Genomic DNA, 20,921 nt, shown 5'->3' on the forward strand with positions numbered 1-20,921 from the left:
TTTTTTTTGTGATGAGTGCTATTTATTTTAATACCTTTTACAATGTGAAGTTTATGATTTCTGTTTCATACAACCAGCTACAGATCTACTTTAACTATCAAGAATTTTCTTTAGTGCAAGGATAGGGCATTTTCCAGGAGTAGGGAAAATGACAAACGGACGAAGTTTAGGGATAACGTGCCTTAGAGTAAGCAACAGAATGCTCTAATCAATGAGAAGGAATCAAAGGGACTCCAAGGAAATGCCCATCTGTTCTGAATGAGCTCAGGTCTCTTGACTGGGTAGGTGAGCTTCCCAAGGGCTCATAGTATTCTGAATGGGATTGCAGTCACTGTTATCTCTGAGGACTGCTGAGAGGGTGATATGTAAATGTTGTTCCATGTAGGAACTGCTATTGGATAACTCCAGCCAAGGCTTTAGAGTAAATTATTAAAGTGTGGCTTTCAAGAGTTAGGGTTTGTTTGTTTGTTTATCTACTTAGATGGGGTCATAGTGAATAGCCCTGTCTAATCTGGGAACTCAGTCTGTAGAATAGGATGGCTTAACTCATGAGAACCACCACCTGTGCCTCTTGACTGTTGGGATTAAAGGCCTGTACCATTATACCCACACTAAGGTATATTAGTGAAGGCTGAAATCCTTGGACTAGTTTTATATTCACTAAGAGATAGCATATGCCCCTTGCTATTTCATTTAAACCTTTCTTTATTATACTACTTTATTTGTACTGATGTGCACCTCAATACATGCACTGATGTCCGAGAGTCACTTACAGGAGCTGGCGCTTCTATCTTGGAGGTCCAGGGATTAACTTGAGCTTGGGAGGCTTGGCAGCAAACATCTGTACATGTTGCACTATCTTGCCCATTTCTATCTCAATTTCTCTTAAAAAAGGATTTTAAAATTGTATGCATATACAATTTATGTATAACTATGCATTGCATTTGTTCCTGACTCCCATAGAGGTGAGAAGAAGGCCTCCGATGCTTTTGAACTAGAGTTACAGATTGTCGTGGGTCACCATTTAGATGCTGAGAACTGAACCTAGGTCCTTGCAAGAGCAGCAAGTACTTTTAACTTCTGGGCCATCTCACCAGCCCTCCTTTCATTTTTTTGTCTGTGGATACAAGCTTTAAAAACTATTTTAGGCATAGAATACATGAACTTTTACGACAATGGCTGATAAAGTTTGTCTTACTATTATGAAAGTAGCTTTAGGCTATTTGCAGAAGTAATTAGCAGTTTCATAATGAGTTGTATGGGGAACAGTATTTAGTAATTGGAACTAGTACCAACTAAGGTGATGTGGTGTGTGAAGTTCCAGCCTTGACACATATTGAATATACATTTTATGTGTGTGTGTGGGGGGGTATGTGTGTGTATGTAAGTATAGGCACACACATATATAATTTATGTACATATACCTATGTGTGACACATGCTGTTTTATATAAGCTATATACTTACATTGACATTTGTGGTTCTGTCCTTGCATCTGAAAGCAAGTACTCAACAGAAAAGAATGGGAAATGCTGGTTTCAAGGAATAAGTAGAGTAAAGGAAAAAGTATAGAACGTCTGGGCAAAGATCCTGAGGTGCGAGTAGGACATTCAGCTGTCAAGAGGTACTGAAGTTGCCGGGCATGGTGGCACACACCTTTAATCCCAGCACTTGGGAGGCAGAGGCAGGCAGATTTCTGAGTTCAAGGCCAGCCTGGTCTACAGATCCAGGACAGTCCAGGGCTATACAGAGAAACCCTGTCTTGAAAAACCAAAATAAATAAATAAATAAATAAATAAATAAATAAGAGGGACTGAAGTGAGGAACTGGAAGGCCATCAGGTGTAGGACATGAGCTTTTTCCACTGTTGTTTCTCTCTTTAGAGCCATAATTTCTTACACTCAGCTTCCTCAGTGTGTATTTCATCCCAGTAATGTGGCTAATTCTGTACCACACACAGGATGCTTTACCTTTATGGTTGCTAAGAACACCTAACTGCCTAACTCTTCAATACTTTTAGAACTTGTTGGCTTAGTCCTGTCTAGAGGTTGGTTCTTCTGTGTCCAATATCTAACTTGAGGCTTTCAGTCAACCATGGGTAGGGAGGATGGGTAGACAAAGTCATATTACTAAATAGCAGCATGTACAAAATTAAATGGGCATTAATTAACATGATAGTATAACATAAAATTGCTAAAATATGGAAGAGTGTTGCAGACTTAGGCTCTACTAGAAAGTATTGGTAATATTGTGGCTAAAAGCATACTTAAGTCTTTTCTTGTTCTGTTCTCTATTAGTGGCCACACTGAGCCATTCAGTTCTAGCCATCCTGCAGGAAACACATAGGACAAGTTCAGAGCACGCTAGGATGAGATGGAGACTAGAAAGCTTGCTATGTGTGATGGAACTGGAGGTGGTTGTCTGAGGAAGAGGAAATATGGCATGTTCCTGATATCTGTTAGAAGACACATGCAGTCTTCAGATCTTAGAATGAGCTCTGTGTGAGAGACAGGCTGTTTTGTATGGTTCCTGAGGATTGTTGATGTTGTGGGGAGTGATGGGGTGAACATGAGAGGGTTTCCTAGGAGACATAACTGGCAGAGAGTGGAATAGGCTGCATTGGAAGGGAGTTTCTCATCCTTTGGGATGTCAGGATAGAGGCTGAACAATATGTCTCAGTCAGAATAAACCCAAAGAAACATACAAGCAAATTATTTATGATTTCTTTGAAACCTATGTTTGTAAATCTGTATATTTAGTATCAGTGGCAGGGGACTGACATAATCATTCACCCATTGTATTCTGGCCTTTGAGTCGAGATTGTTAACATTTAAGTGAGACACTTTTATTTGTTACTCACTTGTTCCAAGTGACACTTATGCAATGGGTTTGATAAGTAGATGTGCTATAACATAGTTACAGGGACACTGTCTACCTCCTTGTGCTATAGCAGTTACAGGGACACTGTCTACCTCCTTGTGCTATAGCAGTTACAGGGACAGTGTCTACCTCCTTGTGCTATAACAGTTACAGGGACAGTGTCTACCTCCTTGTGCTATAACAGTTACAGGGACACTGTCTAACACATTAAGGAAGGCTTAAGGCAAAGTGTTTCTTAAGAAGAAACACTTTGCCCACATGTGGTGTGTAGCCTTCAATCCTAGTATTGGAGACAATAGGTAGAAGGATAGTGGGTTGGAGGCCATGGTAGACCAGTCACCAAATTCCAAGCCATGATGAGTCACATTTTTTAAAGTCCTTATTGAATAATCTAAGAATTTCACTTTGGTGTCCCGGAGGTCTCTTTCCTTTATGAAAAGCCAATCAAACATAGACTACCAAGGATTACTTATTCTTAATACAAAAAAAGGGTCTTTTTCCTGTCCTGTTTTTCACTGCCTTCATGTTGAGCAGAGCCACACACACTTTGTCTGAAGGATATGAGGACCCACATACCCATGGTAGGTAAGTACACTATGGCACATAAATACGTAAGTATAGCGTTTTAAAAGGACTTGGGTTTAGTTTTAACAGTCTCGCCTTTTAGCTGGCCATGGAACTGCAGGAGTCTCAGTTTTAATCTATGATATGAATAAAACGAAGAAGAGAGTAAATTCAAAATGCTTTTCCTATTGTAGGTTTGGACAGAATATTAAATTCTATAAAAATCTTTAAATATTGAAGCATTGAAGCTGAGTAAGAGCATAGAGTTCATTTGGTTCAGTACCATAATTTTATAAATGAGTGAAATAAGATCTGAAGAAGTCAGAGGTATCTAGAGCAGTGGCTCTCAGCCTTCCTAATGCTGCGGCCCTTTACCACAGTTCCTCTTGCTGTGGTGACCCTCAACCATAAAATTGTTTTCATTGCTACTTCATAGCTGTAATTTTGCTATTGTTATGAATTGCAATGTAAATATCTGATATGTGGGATATCTATGCCACTGCTGTGAAAGGGTCATTTGACCCCCAGGGTGTCATGACCCACAGGCTGAGAAGTGCTGATCTAGATGGTCAGTGTTGGCAGCAGAAGCCCATGGGTTCCTTTGACATTAGAGACGGAACTTAGAACTAAAGGTGTAAAAATGCTCTCAACATTTTTAGTTTTATCTTGTGAAAGATATTTCAAGGGTAAATAATTCTTAGCTATACTGCGGAGAAATCATTTCTTTGAGAAACTCTTTTCTCTTTCCAAGATTTTGTGTTGGTTTTAAAATGTGTACCCAGCTATAGGCAGTGTCTGTCATAGTGACTATCCCAGCGGCTAGCCGACTGTGTATTCCTTTGTCTCCACAGCATGCTTGCAAAACAACTTTGGTTGAACTTTGTCTTTCACAATTAAAAACATAAATTTCAATAAATATGTGTTCTGTTTCCTAGATGTCTCCTGAAGAAACAGTTTGTAAATACTGTGGCGTCAGCTATCTAATTCTTCATGAATTTAAGGCTATGGAAGAAAAACTGAAAGCAGTGCAAGAAGAAATGAAATTTTATCAAGGAAGTGTAGAACGTGAAAAGAAACTTCAAGAAAAGCTGCAGTCTCTTAGCCAGGAGTTTGAACAGTATAAAAGTGACAGCGAGTCCAAGAAGGCAAGGTCGGAGTATGTTTCCTGTCTCTTATTTAGTTTCAAGGCAAACAGTAGATTTGGGTGGCATGGTGGTACATGCCTGAAATTCCAGTAGTCGGACCTGGGGCAGAAGCGCTGAGAATTCCAGGCCAGCTATATATTTCTCTATATCCTTTGCTGTGCCTTTGCTGACCTTTATTATAAGTAACTTTCTGCTATATTTGTGGCTTAGTATCTTTTGATAGCTATTTAACAATAAATAAAATAGTGTGTCCTGTGACTTTGCCACTTACATGTATGCGCTGGGATTATTGTACATTGATGCACACACCTTGATCTTTTCTGGGGCAGTGGTTTTTGTTTTTTGTTTTTTGTTTATTTTACATATTTATTTATCATTTCACTTTTCAATATTGATACTATTTCTGTTTATTATTATAGGTACTATTTATACTTACGTGCCTTTGAACATGTTTTTCATAGAATAAGTTCTTGGAAACAAAAATAACAAAAGTAAATTCCAGTTTACAATTTTGATGATTATTAAACCAAAATATCTTTTGGGAAGACAGCATTAATTATGCTTGATGAAGTATTTAGGAATTGTCTAACTTTTATACCTTTTAAACATCAATATCCTTTTTTTTTAGTGCATGAAAACAAAGTTTCCTCCTGGATATTTAGTATATATATATATTGTTAATGGAAGATAGCCTTTTTTAAAAACCGTGGAGATTGGTTCTTTCTTCCGATGACTACTTGCACACATCAAGTATCCAGTTTTCTACTGGGTCATGTGTTTCCATGTAGCAAAGGATGATTTCGAACTTCTGAATTTCCTGCTCTACTTCCAAGTGATGGCATGTGTCACCACACCAGGTTTATTTGGTGCTGGGGAAACAAACCCAGGGCTCTGTGTATGCTAGGCAATACTCTACCAAGTAGCTATATCTCCAATCTGTGGAGTTTCTAATATAATACTGTTCTTACACTTTATATGTGTTAACGTTTTCTCATGGTTGATTATTTTTGCCTTGTTTTATAATTTTTGTTGGATGTTTTTCATTTTTAAAATTTTCACACTGTGCCAAATTCTGCCAAGGTCTGTGTCATGATACACAGCCTCAACACAAAAGAGTTCATAGGAAGAACATGGGATGGTTACCTGTTAAAATAAAGGAAAATTCAGGTTCTCTGACTTTGTAAAGGATGGGAAACAGATCTTTTTAAGTCTTTTGCAGTAAATATGCCTCCGCCCCACTCTTTCCTTGTTCTATTCTTTTCAAGTCTGAGTCTCATTATAGTTTCTTTTGAGTTTTGTGGCCATCCTGAGCCCCACCTCTGCAGTCTGAGAAAGGAAAGAGCCTTGGCCATCAGTTCTATGAAGACCTTTATAACAAAGGAAGAGAGATCACTAAGAGAAATTAGATTTTTGCTATCAGAAGTGTAAATGTAAATCTGATAAGGAAAATATCCAATACTGGAAAGAAAAATAGAAAAAAATCACAATTTAAAACAACAAAAGGTTGTTTTTGTTTTGTTTTAAAAAGGAAAATGGTATTATTTTATAGAATTGCTTTAGAGTTAGCTGTTTGGTCTATTTGCAGAGAATTTTTATATATGATGTTAGGTAGATTTTTAATTTCATGTTTTTTTCTTGTTTTCCAAATGTCTGCTTGGTTATCCTGACATCTTTGATTAAATATGTCCTCCTTTGTCCCCTAATTGGAAATGCAGCTGACACATTTCTGGTTTAATTTGGACCTTCTGTTTTGTGCTAGTGACTCACTGCCTCCCAGTCACTCAGCACCACGCTTTATCTTTAGGGTAGCCTTACTGTGATACTTTGCTGGACAAGTCTCCCCTTTTTAATGTAGTGTGTCTTCTAGAGTTCTAGAATCAGTTATCTGATTTTATGTTAAGATTTAGACTGGGGCTGCATTTACTTTCTTAGAGTAATTAGATATCTTCAGATTTGATATTTTTATAAAAACCTTCCTATTTTCCCTCTAATTATTCATTTGTTCTTAAAACTTCTTAATAAAATTTTATGGTTTTTATACATTTGTTTAATTCTTGTCAATAAAAATTTATATTTACACATTTGTGTGTAATTATTGTTGCTATCGGGGAATGAGATATTTTTCTGCATGATTTGTTCTATCTACTATATCTGAATGCAAGTAATTTTTATACATTGATTACATATCTAGCTCCCTTGCTTAGTTTTATTAGCTGTATGTTTTGCAGTTGGTTTTCTTGAAGATATATAATATGCATAATACCTCATCATATCATATCCAATGAGATCTTTCCTTTGATTTCATCACTCTTCCTCCCTGCCCCTTCCTCTGCCTTCGTTACGCTGAACTGGTACAGGCGAGTGCTAAACTCGCAGATGCATGTGTCTTCCTCCTCACCCAGTGTGGGCTTGTCTGCTGGGTTCCTGGGCTACAGATTTTCAAAAATTCTGTTTATCAAGTGAGAAATCCTTCTGTTCTTTGCTTTTTAAAGGTTTAAATCAAGAACGATTACTGCACTTGAATGGGTGCTATTTGTTCCTTTCTTTTGCATGTTGGGGTAATAATGTGATCTCCCCCTCTATATTGGTTAGTGGTTTTTGTTTGTTTGTTTTTGTTTTGTTTTGTCAATTTGAAGACAAGGGAACTAAAACTGAGGAGATGTCCCCATCAGAATGGTTTGTTAGGCAAGTCTCTTAGGCAGTTTCTTGACTGATGGTTGATGAGGGAGAGTTTAGTGGACAGTGGGTGGTGCCACCCCATAGCAGATGGTCCTGCCTTGTATAGGAAAGCAGGCTGAGCAAGCAGTAAGCATGAGTAGCCTTCATGGCCTCTGCTTCAGTTCTTGCCTCCAGGTTCCTGCCTTGCGTTCCTGTCCTCCTGTCATAATGGACTAAACTATAGACTGTAAGCCCAAATAAAACCTTTTCTCCCCCAAGTTGCTTTTTGTCATGGTCTTCACCACAGGAAGAAAGCAAACTAGAACTGTGTGTTTTACAGTGTCTCCTACAGCCCATGCTGGCTTCATTATGTACACCAAGCATGACTCTGAACTCACAGTCTTCCTGCTGCTTCCCATGCCTGGTTTTAATTTGTTAGTGCAGTAAATAAAAACATGTTTACTAATAAAAAGCTATACTTAAATTTTTAGCAAAAAGCATTTTGATCTGGCATATTTCAGGATTTCCTAAATTTTGGATGTTTACCCTTTGTATAATATATAAGTTAATGTGGTGTTGGGGACCAAAATATATGTATATACAATTTGTATATACATAAAAATATACAAAATATGTTTTATTATATATTTTAAATATATAAAAGTTATCATAGCTATAAGTACTCTTTCTGAGCATAATCACTTAGATATATGCTATAGTAAATGTAAAAGCATAACTTTCCATGAGAGTTAAATTGAAAGTTAAAAAATAAATATATAGGGCTGGAGAGATGGCTCATTGGTTGAGAGCACCAACTGCTCTTCCAAAGGTCCTGAGTTCAATTCCCAGCAACCACATGGTGGCTCATGTAATAGGATCTGATGCTCTTTTCTGGTATGTCTAAAAACAGCTACAGTGTACTCATATAAATATAATACATAAATTCTAAAAATAATTAATTAATACTGGACATGGTAGCCCATGCCTTTAATCCCAGTGCAAGTGGGGGATGCAGTGAAACTACCAAACCAGGGCACTAAACTGCTAAGGCTATCTCTCAGCTGCAAAGAACAGCAGGAGCCTGGCCAGTGTTAAGGAGATATGCTGCGGCAGAGGTGTGTGTGTGTGTGTGTGTGTGTGTCTGTGGTGATGGTGGTGTTGGTTGTATGGGAGCCAGAACAGCCTGGAGACTAGCAGGAGGACTTTGATTTGTTGCAGCTTATTTGCTTTAGTCGGGAGCTAGATGCCCACTTGCTGGAGGTAGTAGGGAACAGATAACAGAAATAATGGGTTTTCCTGACAAACAGAAAACACCTTTCCAAGATTTCCGAGGAATGCTGAGTTTAGGGAGCAATCCTTCAGTTTACTGGTCAGAGTCCAGAGCTTAGCCCAGACTATCCTTTAGGACATTATCAGCTACCATTTTAGAGGACCACTTTGGTCCTAACACTCAGCACTAGGGAGGCAGAGGCAGGCAAATCTCTGTGAGTTTGAGGCCAGCCTGGCCCTATATAGTGAATTCTAGTTTAACCAGGGCTATATAGAAAGACCCTGCCACCACCCAAATTTATTTAAAGTAATTGCCTATGCTAGTAGGGATGTCTAAAAGTTTATGAATAACTTTGTTTTTCTGATAGAGCGCTGACTTAGTTTTCTAGTATTTTAAATAGTTTTGCTTCTGTATTTATAGGTGAAGCTGTTCCATAGCTCTCTCATGGTATAGAGACTAGCTAGCTTATGTCATACTCTTACAAGATACATGCATTGTGTAGTCCAGGCAGCCCTTAGACTGGGAGTTGCCTGCCTTGGCCAACCCAGGAATTAACAGGCCTGTACCACCATGCAGTCTACACCAGACCTATCAACTAACGCATGAATTGCCTGTACCCATGTCATGTCTTCTTGGGGTAGAAGGTCTAGGATGGCCCGTTTTGTTTTCTCCACCATTCCTGCTTTTGATTGATTTTTTTACCCCCTTGCTATGTCAATTTTGGAAATTGTTATTTTTCTAAACAATTAAATATGCTGGCATTTCAAGCTCCTTCATGTTTAGTAATATTATAACTTCTTTTAAATTTTCTTTCTTTTTTTTTTTTTATTTTAAATTGAATTTAGGGCTTTGTGAGTGCCAGGCAAGTTTTTAACCACTGAGCCCAGTTTTGATTATGTGCTCAATTTGTAAACAGTTTGTTTCTTTGTTAAGTTAAAATAGTTGGTTATATATTTTAGAAAATGTGGAAGCCCTATATCAGTTATATGTTTTGCTATTATTTTCTTATATATTATTTCCAATATGTGGCTTCTCATCACTTTCTATCTTGCTTTTGTGAATTTTAATTTAATTTTAATTTAATTAAGTCCAAGCTATAAAATCCAATATGTAAGCTGATGATACTAATTTACCAGCAGGCTAGAATGCTGTATATCTGGGCAATTCTGCCGTTTAAAATCGTCATGGAGGAACCATCTGACCACAGCTGCTGTTAATCTCAGAGAATTGAAGAGCCACATTATCTGGTTATTGATCAGAATACTTCTGTTTAGGATTTCATTATAGGCTTATAAATCTTCAACTTCCAATTTAGGGATAATTGTATATTCACACACATTTGTAAGAAAGACCAGAGAGCCTGTACTCTCTCTCCAAATTTCCATGGTAATCACTTGTAAGACTATAGCTTTCCCTTTAAGTGCAATCATATGACTAGCTCTTTTGTTATTGTTTCACAGATCTCTAACAGTGGTCCTCCCCTTTCTCCCTAGGTCCCATTTGGTAAAGTCTTAAAGTTTGCTAATAGCATTCTTTGCCATTCCATTAGTACTGGTGTGGGCGTCTGGGTGGAAGTACAGGTCCATCTTACCATTCCCAGCAACCTGACAGTTCTTTCCAGAGACCTTTCTTAAGGGAAAGCCAACCTGTGGCTTCACCACAGAAATGAATCTCAGGGTAAGCCAGTATGAAGAAGAACTGGAGTTTATTCAAGCACATTTTAAACGTAGGTTTTGAGCACTGGGGCTACTAGAAAGAGGAATTCAGGGAAGGCTGATGCACCAGGAGAGCACCAGGGAGAGCCATACGTCTAGGTTGGCTGAGTTCTGAAGCTGTTATCTTTGAAAGAGTTGCTAAGGAATGCAAGTGAGGTCACAGGGTGGTTCCTGATATGTGAATAAAAAATAAATAAAAAGGAAGGACAGGACTACTCCTAGGTATGGTAGAGGAGAAAGCTTATTGTTGATAAAAGGAGAGCATAGCCAGAGGCAGGGACATCTGGGAGGGTCCAGAGCTAAAGGGACCCTGAGCCATGGGAGGAAGTGGGGGAGGGGTGGGGAGAGCAGAACCTGGTTCAGCAGCCAAGAGGGCACAGGTAAGAAAGGGGCAGTTTGGATTATATAGAGAAGAGCCTCTGGCAGAAGGGCAGCTGGGGAGGGTAAGAGGGCTAGCATGCCTCCATAGCCTGTAACAGCTAAGGGATGCTGGGAAAGCTCGGCGGCCACATGTGCTTTGTATGGCAAATAGGCACCTGAACCATTTGTCCCAGGTTTGAGATTTAACCTGCAGACATAATTGCAGTTGGTAAGATGGAACTCTTGATCACAAGGTGCAGGAAGTGAGAGCATCTTTACTGCCAATAAAACTTAACAGTTCAGGAGACTCCCAGAAGACATCTGGGAGAGGAGTGAAGCTCTACTCAAGGACAGACACTTCAGGCCTGAAGCCCTGCTTATTGCTAGGTTAGCATCTTAAGTTTAACGTAGAAATCATTGTCCTTACATTGGTAACTTATAGAACACATGTTAGTTGAGCCGAGATGCTTGATTTTAGCTGGCATGAAGCTTCAGTCCAACTTTAGCCTGGCTTCTCTTGCCGTCTCGTGTTTCTGTAATTTCCCATTTTCTTATCTTGCCTTCATCTCTGCTCTTTCATTTTATACTGTAAATTTAGTTATAAGCTTCAGTTTTATAACTTCTATTTTTTTTTTATAACTTGTATTTCTTTCAAGATTTTCCATTTTGTTTGAAGACATTTTAGATTTTTTTCCCAAAGTGTTTTGTATTGGCTGCTGTGTAACTCTTGTCAGATCATTCTAACATCAGTGTTCCATCTTTTCTACCAGTGCTGTGGTTTCCTGATTGTGGCTTGATGACAGATGTCTATAGAGTTAATTTTTATGTCAAATTGACCAATATAGGGGTTATCCTGATAGCTGGCAAAATATTTTTTTGATGTGTTTGTGTTTCTCTAAGAGATTGGTACTTGAATTAGTAAAGATGAGTCTTACTCAAGTGTGGTTGCGCCATCTGTTGAGGGTTCACAAAGAGTAAACTGAGGAGAAAGACTTCTCCATGCTTGAACAGTGTAACATTTATTCTCTGCTCTTGGACCAGTGCTGCTGCTGCTGCTTATGCGTGTGCAGAGAATAAGAGGGTTGGCTCTTGGTTTTTGGCTCAGATCAGAAGTAAATATACTGCCACCTTTCTAGGTCCACAACTTAACAATAGGCATCATTCAGAAATATTGAATGAGCCAGAGGATGGTATGGCATAGCTGTTACAATCATAAAGACAGAGCAGTTATGCCTATTGCATAAGCACTGTGTGTGTGTGTATGTGTGTGTGTGTGTGTGTGTGTGTGTGTGTGTGTGTGTGTGTGTGTACACTCCCCCCACCCCTGTCTCCATGGGAGAAAGAAGGGATGTCATTGGGAAGAAGGAACCAGAAGAGGATGGGGAGAGTAAGGAGTTGTCTTAGTTTCTTTTCTGTTGCTGTATAGATTACTCTGATAAAAGGAACTTATGTTAGCTCACTGTTCAAGCTGCAGTCTGTCATGGAGTTTAAAATCCTTAGTCACATTACATCTATAATCAGAAATAGAGAGGGATGGATGTAAGCTAGTGCTCAGCTTGTATTCTCCATTTTATACAGTCCAGGCCCCTTGCTGAAGAAATAGTCCTACCCACAGTTAAGATAAGTCTTCCCACGATACTCATCAAAACAAGATAATTCCCCACAAGCATGCCCAGTAACCCATCTCCTAGAAAACTTTAGATTTGAACAAGGGGCAAATATGGTCATAGTATATTTTATTCATGTTGTAATTACTAAATCCCATTGTATCTGAAAAATCCATTTTTAATCAAAAACCTTAAACTATCAAAAATACTTTAATCGTAGTTGGCAGTTATCATGCTAGACAAACGATAAGTGAGGTAAAGCAGTTAGCCCAGGGAAAGTACGCAGGACTGTAGCAGCTGTCCAGAGCCAGACGGAGCCTACAAGTTGGGAACAATTAACATAGCAATACTTTTAGTTTATGGGCAGAGAGAACTGGAAGAGGTATGCATATATGGCATTAGATACTGTGGATCTGGAGTGACATGTGTATGCTGAACAACATGTGAATGTTGAACCGGTCCTCTGCTGCTGAGCCATCTCAGCCCCTTAACTCGGGCTTCTGCTGTTTGTATCTCTGAAGTACCTTTTGGCATTCATGGATATAGCTAAGGGACTTACATGTAAAAATGACTGGACAACTCCTTTGGAATAATCCTTTGGAACACAGAACTGATACAGAGCTGTAGTTCTCACAGGGTGGGGTTCTAAGAGAACCATTTCACATCTCTGGTCGTCCTTCTGTAGGGCAAGGTAAGAGTCTCGGCAGGAAGATGCAAACTAGCACTGACTCGTGTGGCCATGCTTATGCACTTGGGAACCATCTAGAAAAGAATTCATTCCTTTGATGTTGCTCAAAACTTATTCCAGTAGACACATGACCATAAGAACATAAACCTAGAAGTTTATATCACATTCTAATTGTAGGCATATAAATATGAACCTATTATATTTGTATTAGCATTATGCATCTCATGAACTCTGAGGAAACTACATATGTTTTATTCATATGTAGTTCTCAGGTCAGCTAACACTTTATTATTTCTTAGTCTTCATCCCATATCATCCACAGGTTGTGCTTCTGAGTCTAAAGGCAGAGAATATACTGTCTTCCTTTATCCCTCCTCTGGGGGGCAGGGGGGCACATCTAATCAATAAGCAGAAAGTGACAGGTATTTTTATGATCAGTATAAATAAAGTTTACATGGGTTTCCCCATCACCAAATCTACCAAGATTATGCAGACTGATATTTATTCACCAATATTGATAGACCTATGTATACATGTATTTATTTTATTACTGGTATAACTGTGAAAGCTCTCTGAGGCTGGTAATGATGTTGCTATAGCAACATGCTTACTAAAATAAACATTTTCCCCTCTACTTCTGTCTTTTTAAAGGTATTCTTTTATCCCTCTAAATTTTAAAATCAACAGTATTTTATATTTTTGTATTTTATATTTGTTTTTATAATTTTTACCTTAGATTTATTTAACCTTAATTATTATCACAACAAAAATATAATTTTTGTTAGGCTGATTCCTACAAGTTTTATTAGGTTAAATCTAATTTATTCTGAGAACACAGTAGAATAGAATCAGTGCACGGCGTGAGGTCAGTAGTGCAGGCTCTGCCTTTGCCTAAGCTTAAGATTTGCTTCTTAATTTTTCTGGGCCTTGATTTCTTCATCTTCAAAATCATCAAAGAATAGACCATTTCATAGAAATGGAAGGCAGATTGCTTAATGCTTGGGGAATTCTCACCTCCCTTTTTTTCCTTTCTATGTTTCCTTAAGGTTAATAGCGTAGTGTCTGTGGTAGTATGAATGAGAAATGTCTCCCATAGGCACAGGTACTTGAACACTTGGTTCCCAGTTGGTGATGTTGTTTAGGGAGGTTTAGGAGATGTGGCCTTACTGGAGGAGCTCTGGTGTCGAGAATTTAAAGCCCCACACAGCTTCCAGTTTACTTGCTCTGCTTCAGGCTTGCAGTTGAGGATATAAACTCTCAGGTTCATGCTCTAATGGCTATGCCTGCCACTTGTTACTGTGCCTCTCCACCACGATGACTCTATCTGGAACTGCAAGCCCAAATAAACTATTCCTTGTCTTGGCCATGGTGTTATCACAGCAATAGGAAACCAACTAATATACTGTCTTTCCAGTATTGATAGTATCACTTCCACACCTACTTTCATTATCCAATTATATATTTATACACACAACACACACACACGTATTAGTCACTCCAGGAAACTCGTAAAACATCTCAGCTTCAGGCATGCACCACACTTCTGTTGCACTTGAGAGGCTGTTTCTCTACACATGGTGTATCCAGCCCCATGTCACATGAGTCTCGCTCCAGCTCACAGTTCTTTTTTTTTTTTTCCCAAAGATTTATTTATTTATTAAATGTAAGTACACTGTAGCTGTCTTCAGACACTCCAGAAGAGGGCATCAGATTTCGTTATGGATGGTTGTGAGCCACCATGTGGTTGCTGGGATTTGAACTCGGGACCTTCAGAAGAGCAGTCGGCGCTCTTAACCACTGAGCCATCTCACTAGCCCCTAGCTCACAGTTCTTGTGGGAATTGTGTCTAGGAAGGAACAGCACCTCCCTGACAGCTACTGATGACTCTAGTCTGGCAAGCAGCGTAGTGTAGTGTGTTTGAGCTTGAATCGGTGGCCATTACTGGCTGTATTTCCCCAGAGAAAATGGTAGACCTCACTTGTACTTACTTTTCTCTGTTACCTGTTTGTATCTTCCCACATTGTTCTGTCATCCTTGTGTTCCTGATACTGTCCAGCTTTTCCTCTCACAGGAAGAGTCTGGTCTTTTTTAATTCTGACTTTTCATTCGCTGGTGTTTTATAGTTACTTTTTCTGTGGGTATGGTAAGATACACCAGCAGCTTTAAGAAGAAGAGTTTATTATTGGCTTGCAGTTTGAGGGTAAAGTCCATGATGGTGGGAGATCCTGGTGGCAGGAACGTAAAGCACTGGTCACTTTACCTGCAGCCAGGAGGCAGAGGATGATGAATGCTTGTTCCTCCATTGTGTGCAGTCTAGGACCCAAGCTCAGTGGATGTTCTACCCACATTGAGGGTGGGTCTTTTCAGCTCAGTCAACCTAACTCAAATATTTTTCTCCAAGGCGATTCTAGATCCTGTCAAGCGAAAATCTGTAGAGGAGTTTTAGTCCAGCATCATGGCTGCTCTGGCAAGGTATCACATCCAAAGATATGATCTAGCTGGAATTCAGACATGCCCTGGATTATAGTATGATCTGGTTGGAATACAGACATGCCATTAGTACATACCTTTAATTCTTAACAATGAAATTTGTAGAAGCAAGCAGCCATGTTTAAAATGTGTAGTTGAGGGGCATAAAAAGTAACAAATCAGGGAAAGATTTGACAGAACGTTTCAGAGATAGGATACACCCAACTCATAGAAGACAGGAAAGAGAGGCTACTTAAGAACAGAGAGAGGGACAGTGTAGTTTTCTTCAATATGCTTTGCAAGCTATATGGTTTATTATTATATTTTTGAACTGTCATTCTTTAGTTTGAGTCATCTTCAAATTAATTTTATGCATATCTTGTCAATCTCCTGAACCCTGCTTGATGTTTAAGGATCTCTCTGTTGAACCAATGGTCAGAGTAATAGATTGTTTGGCATCAATAAAAATTTCAAAATATATAAAAAAAGAACAGAGAAGGAGAGAGTAAGAGAGAGGTGGAGGGAAAAGGAGAGGGAGGAAAGAGAGAGAGGGAGAGAAAGGTTTTGTGTGTGTGTGTGAGAGAGAGAGAGAAAGAGAGAGAGAGAGAGAGAGAGAGAGAGAGAGGGAGAGAGAGAGAGAGGAGAGAGTTTTACAGAGACAGGTTGTAGAGAGAACAAGCTAGACACAGATGAAGAGAGAATGAGCCAGAGTGTGAAAGAGCCAGAAGATTAGAATATATTGCCAAAGTTAGTATGAGGCCAAGCAGAGCAATTCAGTCAGAAGCCACGAGAAGCCAATTGAATTGGTTGGATTGGAAGATTAGATTTTATGGAAGCTAGAAACTTTTAAGCCTAGGCCTAGGGATAGATAGAACAGAGAAGGCAATGGTCTGGGCTCAGCCCAAGCCCTGCATTTGCACAGCTTGGGAACAGCTCTCATCTCATTACTTCATCTGAGGAGATAAAAGCAGCAATCAATATAAACCATCAAAGCTGGGTCACACAAAGACAGCTTGTTTTCTGCCATCTTATCCACAGGTGGTATTTCCTGGTGTTCATCTTAATGTCTTGAATCTGTGTATCTGCTTCCTAGTCATGATCTGTTTGGACATCTGCAAGCCTTCTTGGATGACTTGGTACCCCCGTCCAAACCAGTTCTTACTTGGCAATCTAGATGACTGAGTACAGTGTACCTGGGCATTGCTCTTTGCTGCTGTACCTGCTGCATGTATACATTTTCTTTAGACTAAACAACTATTCTCCATTTTCAGGGCTTGGCTGAGGTAACAGATCCTCAAGAAGACATTTGCCAATTCTGGTGTTTCCTGTGACTTTTTTTTGTTGTCCCTTTATGGTGGTCTTTAGCTGTACTTGTTCTGTGTTTGCATTTCTGGTTGCAATGTAAGAACTTATGTATGAACAGGTATGAAAGCATGTGATGGCTTGCTGTGGGATTCTCTATTGTCTGCTTTTTTTGTGGGCAGCAGAACGGAACCTTCCTTGTGCATCATGTAAAGCCTGCATTCTTCCCATCTTGCTTTGAAATTAACAATGATTTTCTGTAAAGATCTGACATGACATGTAAGTTAAAGTCTTGGATTTCCACAAAAAAATTCACCATCCTTTTCCTTCCTATCACATGTCAAGATGAGGGACATCAACCTTCTTACAATGGTGAGGTTGCTGTAATGATGACAGTGACCTTCTAATAAAAGAACCTTAGCGTCTATCACCATATCTGTCTGCAACCAGCCCTGAAATGCCTCCCCCTAGAGGCATAATATAAGTAATATAATATAGTTATTTTATATGTAATCAAACTATTTTCAGATATACACACTAACTACCTATATGACTTTATTTTTTAATCTAGTATGTGATATTTTGTGATCATGGATTGGTAACTCCTGGATTAATGGCTAACTAGATTGAGGGGTGAGTAGATACATACAAGCAGTGTACTGTAAGCTGTTGGAGAAGAGGCTGCACATTATAGAAATGGGTAGCTGCATACAAGCAGTGTACTGTAAACTGTTGGAGAAGAGATCGTACATTATAGGTTTTTGTTCTTCCTTTCGAGACCTAACTTTATCAATTGGAGCATTGGCCTTTATAGGGCAGCTGCCTGATATGTGTTTGCTTATTCACTCTTTTCTATTTTTGGAGACATGATCTCACTGTTTAGCTTAGACTGGCCTTGAACTTGTAGTGATTTTCCTGCCTCTTCAGGACTGGAATTAAAGCATGAGCCACTGTCCTCAAGAATTGATGATTATTGGTGATGGTGTTAACTGAGGTATGAGAAGGTTATTTTCATTAAGGAGGGCTATAAACTCTAGGTTTATTTTGTATTTGAAAAATGAAATCCCATAAAAGGGTAGGCTTTGGATTCTCATAGTCTAAAGATTCATATACATTTGAATCAATGTGTGTTATATCCTTTTAAAAGAGAAAATTATTTGTTTATATTTTATGTGTATGCATGAGTGCCTTCATTTGCATGTGCCTAGTGCTTTCCAAGGTGAGAGGAAGACATCAACTCCCCGGGAAGTGGGGTTACTGTGGAGTGAGCTGCCTGGTTGGTGTGCTGGGAAGATTCTCTGCAGAGATAACTTACTATACGTGAAATGACCCAGGTTTATAATTCAATTTGTAATGTTTTGAGAGAAAATGGAGGTTCTACTAATAATGATTTGACCAATAGTCTTAACCTGAAATTGTATTGCTAGAACTAGCTTTAAGAAAGTAACTAATTTCTCTATATAAAAAGTATAATTCTGACATAAGTTTTACTTAATATGAGGAGGCCATTCTTGCTTAGTATTTTTACAGAGCATTTTTGTTGTTTATTTTTTCCCCCTAACCAAAATAAACTACCCATTTCATTCTTTCCTTGTGGTTATTTATACACTTCTAGAGCTGTCTTCTACATGATGTTATGTCTGGTTTTTGCAACACATAGTGATGTCCTTTTTGATCTTCTATAGCACTTAACAATTGAAAACAGCTGAGTAGTTGAGTGTGTACTACTGAGTGAGTGTTTTGTCTTTCTGCTTGTTTCTATTGTAATAAAGCCCATGACCAAAAGCAATTCGGGGAGGAAAGAGTTTATGTGGCTTACATACCCATTGAAAGAATACAAGATAGGGACTCAAGGCATGAACCTGGAGTGGGGAGCTGAAGCAGAAGCCATGGAGGGAAACTGCATACTCCCTTGCTCCCTATGGTTTGCTTGGCCTGTGTTCTTGTATTATTCAGGACCATCTGCTCAGGGAGGGTACCCCCCCCACAGTGGGTGGGGCCCTCACATCAGTCATTAATCTAGAAAATTCCCTACAGACTTGCCTAGTTATGGAGGCATTTTTTTTCAGTTAAGTTTTCTTCTTTCCAGGTATGTCTGAGGTTTGTGTCATGTTGATAATAACTGATCAGTCCAATTGGTATTTGCTAAATTTTTTTTTTAATTTATCAGAATTTTTAACAATGAAACTGAGGCTTTAATCTTTCATTATGTTATCTACAGGGCATAGCTCAGTGGTGTGCACATGTTATTTACCAGTTGTTCCATGTTTTGTATCAAATTATAGCTATAGGATTAAAACACAAATGAATCATGAAGCCAAGATTTTCACACTGCATTTCACTGCTACTCTATGCATAGCTTAGAAATGTTTATCCATCTCCTGGAAGGTACTCAAGCTTACGAATTATATTCTATACTTTAATTGATTTCTATGTCAAGAAAGAAGAAATGGAAGCAATATGTCTCTTGCTGTCACCTGTGTTTTCTATTAACACTAAATGCATGTATGCCTACAGATGGCTCTCTGCCGTGAATTACATCATTTGCACGGGTTTTAACATATCTCCTGGCTCTTCAGATTCTGTTCCCAGCATGCAGCCTTACTTACTATGGATCATGTCATATTTGTATTCAGTGAATGCTTAGAGAACTGTCTAAGGTGTTTGTGAAAGGTGTTTCTTGCTTTGCATCTTTGTGGATCCAGGTGAATGCCAATGACATTGGGGAATGTCACTGCACTATAATTCAAGGTTGAATCATAATCATTTCCTGGAATTTATATTCCATTTTTCTATGAATGGGCATGCACTTTGTCACCTGTATGTGACTGCTCCTCAGTTTTGTCATTGTCTGTCCTCTGAGGAGGAGGAGGCATGTATTTTACCTGCTGCCAGCCGGGAGCCACCTTGTGATGACTGTTTGACTTTGGAAAAGATCAAAGAAGAAGCACAGAGAATGGGAACATAGAAAATTATTTATTGATACTTCACTAGCATAAATCATTGTAATATATGACAAGAAGTCAGGAAGAAGGGAAATGCATATTTAAATACAGGATTAGCCCTTATTTCATCAAGAGCAAAAAAGCAAACACAATTTCATTTTTTATCTATACTTAATATGGGTAACCTTAAAACTTAAGAACTTTTTTTTTAAAACTTGTAGATGAGATAAAAGGTAATAAAAGTCACATTTATTTTCATAGAGAATTTTCTTTTAGGTGGGTTTTCTTTTTCTGTCTACAGTATATTTATTTATTCCATATGTCAAATTTTGATCATGTTTTACAGTTCCCCAGTTGCTACCCCCACACACCATCCCACGTCTCTATCCACCTAACTGTATGTTCTGTTTATCTCTGAATTTTAAAAGACAAACAAAAACAAGAAACACGCACACAAACGCTCCATAAAACACAGAAGTGGAAATAAAAATAAGCAAGGAAAAGACCAGTAGGACAAAAAAATAATCCTAAACAAAGCAAAATGAGACAAAAAGTCCTCAAAATTATCATTGAGTATGTTTTATCTTGGCCAACTACTCCTCTGCATAGGACCTGCCCTGAAGTATGGCTAATACACCCAGAGACACTCCACTGGAGAGAACACCTTTTCCCTTTGCCAGCAGATAATGAGTTGCAGATAGCTTCTGGGTTAGGGCCAGGAGCCCGTGCTCCCTTTCTTCTCACAGTGCTAGCACTGTGTCAGAATGGAACCTGTGCAGGGCTTGGGCATGCTGCCATAGGTAGTCTCCATGAGGTCATATGTGCATCAGTCCTGTTGTGTCTGGGAGACAGTTTCCTTGGAGTCACACATCACCTCTGGCTCTTATAGTCTTTCCATCTCCTCTTCCCATATATCCCTGAGTGGGGTGGGATTTGATGAAGATTTCCATTTAAGACTGAGTGCCTCAAAGCCTCTTTCTATACATTACCCAGTTGTGGCTCTGTGTGTTAATTCCTATTTACTATAAGAAGCAGCTTCTGGGATGAGGGTTGAGCAAGGCGCCAACTTACGTGTATAGCAGTATGTCATTAGTCATTTTATTGCTCTGTTCCTTCAGCAGAATGATTGTATTATGTTTTCTTCTAGGGCCCATGACCTATCTAGTGTCAGGTTCTTGGCCACTTTATCAGTGTCAGGTATGGATTCCGTCTCACCGAGTGAGTTAAATCCAATTAGAAAGTGGTTGGTTACTCCCATAACACTTGTGTACTATTGTATCAGTTAGATTTTCAGGTAAGTCACTGTTGTAGGTTGCAAG

The 20,921-nt window shown here is 38.9% G+C and overlaps 1 protein-coding gene across 4 annotated transcripts in view; it reads left to right on the forward strand.

Annotated features, from left to right (window-relative positions):
* Lekr1 (leucine, glutamate and lysine rich 1) overlaps positions 1-20,921 on the forward strand; it is a 176,989-nt gene that overhangs the window by 19,975 nt on the left and 136,093 nt on the right. For 2 of the 4 annotated variants that reach the window (XM_006501847.3, NM_001166659.1), the window contains one exon: positions 4,379-4,593. The exons of 1 other annotated variant lie outside the window; for it this stretch is intronic. In XM_006501847.3, coding sequence (XP_006501910.1) covers positions 4,379-4,593 — 215 coding nt within the window. Of the gene's footprint in view, positions 1-4,378; positions 6,669-20,921 lie in introns of those variants that run through there. One more of the 4 variants, NM_001037923.4, reaches the window with a different exon arrangement.

Source organism: Mus musculus, chromosome 3 (genome assembly GCF_000001635.26).
Source record: "Mus musculus strain C57BL/6J chromosome 3, GRCm38.p6 C57BL/6J".
In the NCBI taxonomy this organism is placed as follows: Eukaryota; Metazoa; Chordata; class Mammalia; order Rodentia; family Muridae; genus Mus; species Mus musculus.